The following is a 12,699-nucleotide window of genomic DNA, read 5'->3' on the forward strand; positions in this document are numbered from 1 at the left end:
TTTCGAATCATTATTTCTTTTTTAAATATAATGTGATATTCCTATCAATATTTCGCAAATACAATACTCCGCAAATAACGTACAAATAACTTCAAACTTTCCTTTAACTTACTATAAGTATATACCAATAAAAATGCATTAATGTATAGTATATGTCAAGCATGCGCAAAACGTATTTCCGGACACTTTTAGAAAAAGGGAGATGTTTCTCTCTCCAACCTCCCACGGACATAATCATATTTGTATTATCAGTTCATATAAGGTCTATGATTGGCACCGAAAGTATGTCCAAAATATGTGCGAGAGAGAAAGATATACGAGTATTAGTTTTTTCTGCACATGCGTCGAAATTGACAGATACTATAGGCAAGCAATATATAGTGTGATGAAGAGCAATAGGTGATCTGAGGTGACAAAATCATAAATGATATTATATAGGGATGTAATAGTGAAATGTTAAATAAATATTAATGTATACCATTATAACACAAGAAAATAATTTTTATTGATTTTTAAAATGAATCAATGTTGTAAACTTAATATAATCTTAATATAATCTTTGTATATTGAATCGGTAGCGCATTTTGTCTCATGGAACAAACGTAAATTAACGTAAATTATAATTATGCTTTTAATAAGTTGTGTTTTATGGGTGTTAAACATCTTGCTGCAAAATGTGTTCTGTCATTGCGCTGTCATTAAACACTGAATGACAAACATCATTAAACACTTTCATAGTCACAATTGTCTTGTAACGCGGTCACCTCGCTCGACGCTCGAATCGATTCGTCGGTGTCCGGGTTCGAGAGGAGGGGAGACTCGAGCGTACGCGAACACAGGTTGCAGCGAAAAGATCGTTTATTAGTAGAAAGATAGATACAGAGTAGTGCAGGGCCGGGTGATGTTGCAGTGTCGCTGGTAGCAAAACGGAGACGCAAAGCGAAGACGCAAACGGTTGGCGGCGAGAAGCGCAAGACAGGTGCAGCGTGCGGTCGACAACGGTTTACTTACACGTGACTATGGCGGTTACAACTAAAGAACTTAGAGCTACCGACTTATAACTAACGGACTTAATCTGTATCGCATGCACTTACAAGCTAATATCAGGTTGGACGGCGAGGTATTGCGGGCAGGGCCGAGTGTCACGTCGAGCCTTGCCTTCGCAACGGAAACCGGCGAAACCCGACAGAGCTAAGCGAAACCTTAGCCCGAGGCGTGGTGACAGGAATCGGCGAAATCCGACAGAGCTATGCGAAACCTTAACCCGAAGCGTGGTGACAGGAGTCGGCGAAACCCGACAGAGCTGAGCGAAACCTCAGCCAAAGGTAGAGAAAATCGGTGAAACCCGGCAGAGCCAAGAAACCTTGGCCCCGAGAGGTAGTAAGTACTGGTCAGGTCGGTGTCAGAAGTCGGATCGCAGGATGGGATCTGGTCCCGATGTCTCGGCCGGCCGGGCTTATATACGGCGTTCCCCACTGTGCGCCGTCGGTCCGGGGAGTCGGTATCACGTGGGATACCATGAGCGATAGCGTAAGCGAGACGGCGCGTGTGGTGTACAGGCAAGCGAGTGGAATAGCGCGAGCGGTGTGCGTGCAAGCAGGATAGGCAGCGCAGGATAAATAAGCCAGGTGTATATATGAATATATATTTTCCTTACAAGTAACGGCTCTGCCGTTACAATCTTAATATTTTTTCTAGTGCAAATTATATTATAATTTGATCGAATAATTGCTTCAGAGCATTGTGTTATTTTTATGACATCATCCAAAGGAAAAATTAAATTATCTTTGTTTTTACAATAATCAAAATTGAGTCAGTCGATTTTGCAGTGACAAAAGTTGCACAAATGTGACAAATATGTTCTAATAACTTTCTTACAACAAATCCACTGATATATTTAAATACGTCGTCGACATATGAACTGAGTACTGTTAATGTTGATAAATAATTATAGTTAAATATATCAGCAGATAATTGTTTCTCATCAATTTCAGTGAATAAGCTATTGCTTACGATTTTGACACATGCGCAGATGACGAGTATCACTTGTCTTTCTCTCTCGCACATATTTTGGACACACATTTTCGATTTATAGGAAATATAGGCAATTCCTCCTCCATGTCTTATACTCAAAGGCAAATACGAGCAAAAAATAATCAAATTTATAAATTTATATATTTTAATCGATAAATCTTGTGTTATAATTTTTTATATTTTATTTTTCCAGAACGTATTTTCCAGAACATACACTATGGAACTTACACATATGCAATTACATGGAACATCCAATGTATATCTACATAGAACAAAACCCTCCAGTAGATGTCCATTAGACGTCGATCTAATAGGTATTCGAAACATTCATTAGACTTCCAGTAGACATCCATAAAAAGTCCACAGTTTTGCTTCGTGAAAGTCTATGAGACCTCTATTAGACATCTTCCATAGACATCTGTTAGACATTAAGTAGATCGCTAGAAGATTCATGGAACCTTGGTAGATGACACACACGGAACAAAAATCTCTAATAGATGTCCATTAGAGACATGAAGGTTGTCCACCGTGAAGGTTTGTAACTTCCATTAGACATCCATAAACCCTCCAAAAGATTTCTACAGAAAAAGTTAATAAAAAGAATTTTTATAATGCTGAACAAAATTATTTCTTTGAAGGAATAAAGCGCACATACATACGTAACGTGCAATGGAACTAATGAAATCTTTTTTTATCTTGTAAATGTCGGTAACGTCACATAATTTTTTCGAGGGTCCTATCCTTGTAATATACACGGTCGAGCTCGCTTCATCTCTGATCGGCTGAAATCAGATACGATAGAACAATAGTATAATTAAATTTAGAATTTTGATGTAAAAATATGACAGATTTCCGATCAGTAAATGTTATCACATTGTCATAAGATTTAAATAGTCTCAATGTCAATATCCTGATAGCGTGTGCAATTTTTGTAAATAATTTAATTATATATGTAAAAGTATGAAGATTATATGTTATATAGATTTTTAGTATCATTTTCCATGTAAGTAGTGTTTATAAATTTACGTATATATTCTACTTACTCATTTATTAAATACGATCAATGAGATATTTCTCTTATTCGACATGTTTATATTATATGTTTTCTTGTGTTTAATATAATCATTTATATACAATCAAATACGAATAAATAAGATATATGCAATAAATTTTTAATTTATTTGCAAGTATATATTCTCAATTTTTATCATAAAGTAATCATCTACAAAGGATCTAAAACCTCCAATTAAGCTCTGTATATGATCCTTGAAAGTTTCATGAAACATCTGTAATTCATTCAACCGTCATAAGACGTCTAATGAAGATTTGGTAGAGCTCTATTAGAGCTCCATCATGGAGATAGTATAGATCTCTATTAGAGATTTATCTGACTTTCACCATGAAGATAAATATTGCATGGAGACCATGGAGGTTGTGTGGACCTCTAATGGATGTCATGTTCCGTGTGGGTCCACCCACCGAACTGAAGGTTCGCTGAACGGCTAATGAACGTTCACGGTAGAATTCTAGAGAACCATCCACCGTGAAGATTCGCTGGACGGCTTATGGATTCCACGATGGAATCCTAGAGCATCGTCCATCATGGGAGTTCGCTGGATGGCTAATGGACGTCTACGGTAGAATCCTAAAACATCATCCATCGTGGAGGTTCGCTGAACGTCTTGACCACGATGGAATCCTAGAATACAGTCCACTGTGGAGGTTCCCTGGATCTCTAATGAATATCTATATGACTTCCATCGGGAACATCCCAGATGTGCATATTCAATGACACATCACTCAGCTGATGCCTAGGAATTTTCTAGTGAGCCACCTATCAAAAATTTTTTTATTTAATCGACCAATCGGCAATGTGTCCGATTGGACCTCACCTTCCATCGTGGAGATAGACATTCGATGGAAATTTAATGGAGTCATGGAGATTCGATGGACGTCCACTCGAGGTTATGTGGGTAGGAGAAGCTCAACTACATAAACAAGTAATATGCTAATATATAATACAACATACAATATGTAAGATAATTTCTGTGATATTATTGTGATGCATATATTGTGATAAGTATACGAAGCATGGTATCTCTATTCATAAGTACAGATAAATATTGGTACAAATATATTGTATTTGTGCAGTTTTTTGCTAATAAATATGTCATTTTATATATAGTGTTTATTTTTGTCTGTCTTTATTAATTTTTTATATCTATTTAATCATCTAATTACCATTTAATATTTATTTCAAATTTCGATATTAAAAAGATTACATGGGGAGCATCCCGTTTGACTACGTTGCGATTGACCACAGTGGCCAGTGCCTAAAGGTTTTCCTCTGTTCAAACGCTATGAGTGGCTAGTGATCAATTGAAACGTGGTCAAACGAGTCCCACCCGATTATATGTATATATGAGATGAAACCTGTGAACTCTATAATTTACTTTAATTCGCACTCCACCACCAAATAGCAATGTTTCATCTTTTGTTGTCCATCTTATAGAAAGCTTTCATTTCTCTTAATATATGTTCTGTGTGATTTCGGCTTAAACACTTCTCAAATCTCTACTCGGAGATTCGGCCAGTGTCAGGTAGTAGATGAGGCTAGCAAACTTAGTCCTCTCTCATTTGCTCTTTATTCTCAGCTAATACATGGTGAAAGGAATACATGGTGTGTGCAGTTTGGCCAAACTATGCTACTTTTGCTCTGAGCCGTCTATAATAGGAAAATACTACCAACTGTGAAAAGTAAAAGTAGTTTAGCATTATGAAATTTGTATGATGGATCTACTGTCCTTGTTTCACGCACTTTTTCGAGCGGTTTCTTTTTCTATCTGTTTCCTTGTGTACACACTACTCCGTTTTGCACGTGTTACTTTCGTTCGCGAGACATTCGGAAAATTTGTTGTAAGACTGATGGCAGAGAATGAGACATAAGCGTTTACGTTTATCATAAACGTAGACGTAGGTTAAAACAGAGAAAAACGTACATAAAAAACATTAATGACCTTAACCTGATTTTAACAAGGTCAAGTTTACATTTCCATGTATTCCTCTTCAAGTCATGCAACTTTTATTCGAAAAATTTTTCAATAAAATCATCGATTCGCGAGATAATTGACTATAAAATGAAACACCCTTTTATATATATATATATATATATATATATATATATATATATACTTATATCTAAAATTTATATGTATGTTTCAAAATGTCTAATAAATAATAAATAATAGTAATAGAATAATAGTAAACAGGATGAAGGAATGCAAAATAGGGTGGCAGATCTAACTTGCACATTTCGAAAAACTTGTAAATTATAAGTTGTAGGAAAAAGTATTATATATAAAAGTTGTATAATTTTGAGAGAGTCATTATATAATGTATACATTTTTTTTACAAGTGGCTGCATTTAAAAAATTTGAATTCGACATCGTTTTCTTAAATAAAATTATATATTTTTTATTATATAATATGATTGCTCTAGTTATTTTGAATATAAAAGTATTAAAATACAAATGTCAAAAAATCACTAGTTTAAGAGATATTTTATACTTTAGTCTCACATATTTTTACATATTTTTTTATAATTGTATCTTAATACTTTTATGCATTCAATAAAGAGACAAATTGATTGATGTAAAGAAAGCTAAAAGAAATATGTACTTACATTTTGCCTATAGCGTAATTCTTTTTTAAAGCAATTGTGTATCTTCCTAACCAATTGGTTTGTCTCATTATTTTATGCATAAAAGTATTAAGGTACAGTTATAAAGAAAATGAATAGTTTGTGAAATGTTTTATTGTATATCAGAATATATGAAATTAAAATATAAAATATCTCATAAACTATTGATTTTTCGATATTTGTATTTTAATATTTTTATATCCAGAATAACAAGAGACATCATATTATATATAAGAATAAAATATATTTTCATCTAAAAAATGAAATTAATTCTGAAATTCTTAATTCTGAAATTCTTAATTTTTTTTTAAATGTCTTTATTTATAAAAAAATTTGTACTCTATGCAATGACCCCCTCGAAATCATACAACTTTTATATATAACAATTTTTTATATAATTTACAAGTTCTTAGAAGTCTGCAAGTTAGCTGCCTCATCCTGTATACAAGACACGGGCATGTTTATTCTAATATGTTTATATACATCTTATTCGATAATTTCATAATGCGACATACTATGTGTACAATTGCTGAGAGATGTCAGATAATAACTATTACTATCTTTGTTCCTCTATCTTACATTTTGTCTATTTTTCTATCTAACTTTTTGTCTCACATTTTCTTTCAATCTAGTTCTTTCAATCTCTCAGTCATATCTATGTGCGGGGTATATTGATATTTGTAGCTACATAGACGTTATACATATACAAAGTGTATAACAAAGCAAAGATTCATATACATAAATTATATCAATAATGTTTTATTTTTGTCAATAAAAGAATGTTCAGAAATTTCCGCTGTAGATTCAATATTTAACCAATTACGATAGGTTCCTGGTTCCTCTTCACAAAAACGGCGGCGCCTTGAAATAAGATGGCGGATCTTCGTTCACAGAATGATCGCGGTATATTATGCAGTAAGGATATATATATATATATATATATCAATTCAATTAAATAAACGATTCTATATATATATATATATATATATATATATATATATATAGAATCGTTTATTTAATTGAATTGATTATTGATTCATTAAAATTTGTTTGCTTTTATTATTGGCGAGCTTGTGTGAGACAAAGAAATCATCAAAACTGGTTTCCTTGTCAAGCTACTAGTATGTTATTACTGAATATCCCCATATATATAAATCTGATAATATCCGCTAAAATATTTTTTCTCTTTGAAGAAGCTATATTATTCATGAAACTTTTTTTGATATATTCCTTATATAATTATGCAAGGCGACAGAGCCAGATTTTGCATTTTGACTTTCAAAAATTTATAATAAACAAATAGACTACAGACTACTAACTGCACCTGACCCGCGAGGAGCTACACGATCTGCACGTTACTTAAAATTTAATTTTGATCTTTTTTTCAAAAAGTGGCTCTGTCGCGACTTGCTAATGATTCTACTGATTACGAATATTACGATTTTTTTATGATTCCCTATGTATTTTGGCCATAATAATGTATTAGCGAATCCGTAATTCACAGCCGGTCGCGAGAAGTCTCCACGCTGTCAGTCGACCCTTAACCTACGTTTACGTTAAACACATAGATCTTATATGTATGGATTGGTAATACAGATATGATTATGTCTGCGAGAGATTGGAGAGAGAAATGTCTCTCTTTTTCCAAGTGTCTGAAAATACGTTTTGCGCATACTTGACATATACTATACATTAATGCATTCTTATTGATGTATAATTATGCAAGTTAAAGGAAAGTTGGACATTATTTGTACGTTATTTGCAGAGTATCGTATTTGCGAAATATCGATAGGAATATCACATTATATTTCTAAAAAGAAATAATGGTTCGAAAGTATGTTATTTGCAGAATAAGTTATTCTGCAGAAAATAGTGTTTCTTTTCATTCGTAAGTAATAATGAAGCAGGACTTATTGTAAAGTAACATATATTAAGCATACTTTAATAATTGTAGAAGCATTTGTGAAATTTTTTTATTTTACAGATAAATAAATAAATTTTATAAATTTTGAGAGCTTTAAATTATAAATTCAATTCAATTATCATATTATCATATTCTTAATATATAATAATTCTTAGAAAAAAAGTTATTTAATTGTTTCATTTGAAATTAAAAAAAAAATTTACATTCTATTATCCATTTTTTAAACAGATTTTATTACATTAGAACATTAGGTTCGCGTTGCTTAGAATTTTCAATATTTAAAGTAAAATAGATATATTTGAGCAATGGAAAAAAAAAGAACAAGAAGCTTAAGTGCAATAAGTATAAACAACACGAATCGCCTATTTATAGAAAACCATTTATTATTAGTCTCAAAACATTTATTGTTCAAAATATAATTATAACTATCATATTTTTCCAAAAACTCGCATTTTTAAGAAGAAAATTAATCTTCTATAATTTCATTATTTAAAAAACGAGTGTATTGTGTATCATGTATATAAAATAAAACTATATTAGAAACTATATATAAAACTAAAATTTAAATATGCAGCAATGCATGATTCATTAAATAAATTGTAATTCTTATTTTACTCTTTTTTTATTATTTTACAGATAAAACTATAAAACACATTACCATACATTTATTACTTTACATTACCATAAAAAATAAAAACTTCGATATAGAATTATATATCGTTTATTTTAAAACTCTTTCTTTATTTTTTTTATTTTATTGCATTTTATATGTTTGACTATAAAATCTTTCATTCTTTACTCTTCATCAACATTTATTATTTTCGATCATATTATTATATTAATCCGCCATATGCTTCGAATTCGCAATACATATTTTCGGACATCTTAAGAGAAAGAAGTATCAAAAAGTGCGTCTCTCTGTCTAACTTCCCGCGGACACTGTTTCTTATAGCAATTGCTATAAGAGAACCTATAGCAATTGCCAGTCCATATTTATAAGGTCTACGGGTAAACGCTTCGTCTCGTTTTCTGCCATCAGCCTAATACTATAAAATGGTATAGTATTGTATAGTGAATGATTGCAACAGCGATTCTGATAAATGTAGCGGTAAAAACTCGCACTATATAAAAGTTCGAGAGATAAACAGATGGTTGATAAATGATACAAAAAAAAAAAAGAAAAAAATGAAAAAAATTATTTCGAGCACAATTAAATAAAAATTATAGAAACGCTGTATATATTTTATAATAAATCTGTATAATAAATCTTATTTGTTTTTCTATATTCTTGTACTTTGTATTTTGTACTGTAAGAATTAGACGACCGTAAGCGGTCATGAAAGATTTGGAATATAAAGAGATAACAAAGAGCCGTCGTGGTCATGCAGACTAAGTGTCGGATTGGTAGACGAGGGATCCTGAATTCAAATCCAATCGGTCTCCGTTAATTTTTTCCGAATTTAATAGATATCTTTCAGTACTTTATTTTTTATTTTGTACTATGTTTCAAGTTACTGTTAATACTTTTATAAATATTGCATAAATGTTTGCTATTTTTGTTTTTTTTTAATGCAAATTTCCTTTATTCTTCAGCAGCAAAATGGCCAAAAAATACATAAACTCCGAAATACTATTTAGATGCTCATCAGAGTCATGCTGTTTTAGAAAAAAAAACTTTAAAATGTCATAAAAAAAAGTTTATTGTAATTTTTATAATTATTACATATATAGTATTTTAAGATTTATTATTATTATTTACAAAGTATCAAAATATTTATGTAATCTGTAATCATTTTTCTCATGCATATCATAAAAATTCGAAAGAATGATCATTTGGCTGAAAATCCTTCCAATAGAGATTATAAATTATTCTATATTGGTTATCAACACTGTCATTGTTTATTTAATTTTTTATTCAATATTTAAGACAAAAATCATGAAGGTTAAAAAGAGAAATTATGATGCATTATAAAGTGTATGAAATAAGGAGAGATTCAGCATACCAACTTCTTGGCGCGAAATATATATATATATATATATATATATATTCGCGTTTCATAGTTGGTAGCTATTGCCTACAAGCAATCAATAGACGGAAAGCGTAGATATTAGAAAGAGACACTGTCGAACTGCGGATACTATGCATTCCTTCCACCATGAGCTAGCGGCTAGAGCGAAGCTCGTCTAAGTTGGATGTGTTCATTCACGCTAATTTTTGTATTGGATCATCACGCATTTTTCGTTATTGTTTATTATATATTTTCGATTACTGCTCGTATGTAACATTTTGTGTCTATTTTGCGTATGAATCGTGTCCTGTGTTGGCACAACCGTAAGAAAGCCACAATCATTAAAAAAGAAGAAAAAGCGATATAAATCCCGAAAAGATAATCTACTCATGTTACGAGAATGGCGAAACTTTGTTCGTACTACACACTCTGTCCACTCATCGATCAGCAGAGTTTACTGGGTGTTGAGAAGGACAAGGAACCGGGTTGTGCAGTAGTGACTCTTGGCAGAAACATTGTGATACGATACAAGGTTAGTTATTTCTGACCTGGCCTGGTTTGACATGGCATGATATGGCATGATATGGCCTGGCTTAACCTAGCCTTGACGTATCCGCAACTGTACACACACACACACACACACACACACACACACACACACACACACACACACACACACAATTATATATATATTATATATATATATATACATACATACACATTATGTATATATATATATATATATACATATTATATACATATATACATACATACATAATATATATGTATATATATATATATATATATATATATATATATATTTTTTTAGCTGCAAGACTTGAAGCAAATCAGTAGCTGGTCCAGCAAAGAAAGATTAACGACGCAAGTGATCTATGATAGATCCAAGCAATGTTATATTGCTGCCTTCAACGAGAGGAAGATACGCCTATGGTCGGAAGAGGAGGCAAATTTGAACAATGTGAAGGGATACAAGTTTCAATCCTCGCTTTACGCTATTCTGCCGAATGGTAACTCGTCGCCTATTTTGGTACAGCAAAATGGAGCTACGGCTTCTCTCGAATGGGCGATTGACAACAGGAAGACTTGGACAAGTAAGGGTATAATTAAGACCAAGGAAAAATTATTGGATTGTCAATTGATACATTTAAATGGAAAGACAAGTTTGTTCTACTTGACAAAAGTGGAAGAGGTCTACAACTGTATAGTAGTTGGGTTAGAGGACATTACCTATTTAGAGAAAACTAATACTATCAGGAGAATAGAATTGAAACGAAGAGCCGAAGATCTTATGGGACACGTTATAATACATCATAAGAATGATGCTTATCTGTTAACTTTATGTATGTAAGACACTGCATTTTACTTTTCAAGAAAGAGATCATGTATAATAATGTGGTGTAATTGTTTCAGGGTCACATGGCGGATTGTACAGTCACTTCTTGACAGGGATATCTTCTACCAACATGGAATCCACCAAATTCATCATTGTAATTACCAATATCAATACAAAGTATCCCGTCGTTATGACATACTTGAATGAGACAATTATAGCGATTTACGGTGCTGACGTCGCAGACGAAGGAGCGATTCTCATGATATATAATGTACAATTCAAGTCGGCGCAAGCGGTGCAAAAACTAAAACTTTATACTAATGATGCCAAGCTTTGGAAGGTAGAGGACAAATTATTGCTCGCGGCAAACAGACATTTGGCTGTCGCGCCTTATCACCTCGCGCCACAAAGAATCGCCACTATGTTGGGCTCGTCTTTACGCTTCAAAAATGTCAACGCAGAAAGTGACGCGGATGATATTATCGTGATACAGGAAGCGACAGTGGCTCAATGGGACAAGAATCAAACGCGCGTGAGGAATGCATCTATAGGTCGAATACCTTCTAATATCTCGAAACAGATCTGCGTTTATTTAAACGAAGGATGGAATGATGCCGCGATACAGGAGACATTAATCCCATTATTAATGGAGTCTGGAGACGTCGCGTCCATCTGTGGATGTCTCGACACATTTCAAGATTTGCCAGAGAAATTACTGGTGGATCTTTTGGTGTTTGCCCTCGAGACTTCGGACAAAGTATTCGTTACTGTGCAAAACGGCACAACCGATATCACGTCGAAAGTCGATCTCTATTTGAGAAATAATTTTCTCGACAAAGTATTTAGTATCAGCTATTCCAGCGTTTCTCTGTTACCTCGTCTGAAGACTGGTTTAACTTTCGACCAGGTACTTAAACTGTTGAAATATTTAATGTGTAAATTGAACGACAAAACGGATTCGCCTGATGATAATTCGCACCTGAGCGACCAGCAGCTATACGAATGGTCCTGTATGCTTCTCGATTCTCATTATCAGCATTATTTATTGTCACAAGACACACACGTTTTAGAACTTTTTAATCGACTCAATTCTGTTCTAGAGGAACATGTAAGTGTGAAAAGGTTATTTACGCGCGCGTATAGTCCCTCAATGGCTGCATTCAGCAGAAAAAACAGCTTTGAAACTGTTGTAAAATTCTTTAATATGATCGGTTTACACATTTGATCTAATGACAAAAATCAATCATATCAAAGATTTTTACAATTGCAAAGTTGCTTTCTCTGCTGAACGCAGCCATTGTCTTCTCTATTTGATGAACATTATTTTTTTTCTTTTTCAGTTTCAATTTTTGCAAGATCTTGTGAATTTGAGACCTATGATAGACAGGACCAGTAATGGAAAATCATTACGATCTTCTTCGAGAAAACATAATAAATTCTACTCTATAGAAGAAATAAAACTTTATTAAATTAGCAAATGCATGTATCTATCTTCTCTCATATTTAATGTAGATTATCGAATATGTATTTTACACACACACGCGCGCACACACACCTCAATAATTGTGATGTCTACATTCGTGTTCATGTCTACACGCACACAAAATAGAAAGTTTTATTTACACACACACACACACACACACACACACACACACACACACGCGCGCGCGTGTGTGTG

General features: G+C 32.9%; 1 protein-coding gene and 2 long non-coding RNA genes across 3 annotated transcripts; 2 read left to right on the forward strand and 1 right to left on the reverse strand.

Moving 5' to 3' along the window:
* The first annotated feature begins 315 nt into the window (after positions 1-315).
* On the forward strand, positions 316-3,084 carry LOC148935989 (uncharacterized). The gene is made up of 3 exons (XR_016139825.1): positions 316-1,628; positions 1,995-2,135; positions 2,228-3,084. It is a non-coding gene; the product is annotated as an uncharacterized LOC148935989 (long non-coding RNA).
* LOC148935990 (uncharacterized) lies at positions 2,694-10,339 on the reverse strand. Its single transcript, XR_016139826.1, has 4 exons — positions 10,216-10,339; positions 3,927-4,022; positions 3,078-3,868; positions 2,694-2,816 (listed from the first exon to the last, which is right to left on the reverse strand). It is a non-coding gene; the product is annotated as an uncharacterized LOC148935990 (long non-coding RNA).
* On the forward strand, positions 9,763-12,499 carry LOC105428612 (nucleolar protein 11). Its single transcript, XM_089079411.1, has 4 exons — positions 9,763-10,199; positions 10,497-11,028; positions 11,099-12,129; positions 12,362-12,499. Exons 1-4 carry the CDS (start codon positions 10,068-10,070, stop codon positions 12,488-12,490), a joined length of 1,824 nt encoding a protein of 607 aa, XP_088935537.1. The 5' UTR covers positions 9,763-10,067; the 3' UTR covers positions 12,491-12,499.
* Positions 12,500-12,699: the final 200 nt, after the last annotated feature.

Source organism: Pogonomyrmex barbatus, unplaced genomic scaffold (assembly GCF_055798465.1).
Source record: "Pogonomyrmex barbatus isolate J1 unplaced genomic scaffold, ASM5579846v1 scaffold3, whole genome shotgun sequence".
NCBI classification, from domain to species: Eukaryota; Metazoa; Arthropoda; class Insecta; order Hymenoptera; family Formicidae; genus Pogonomyrmex; species Pogonomyrmex barbatus.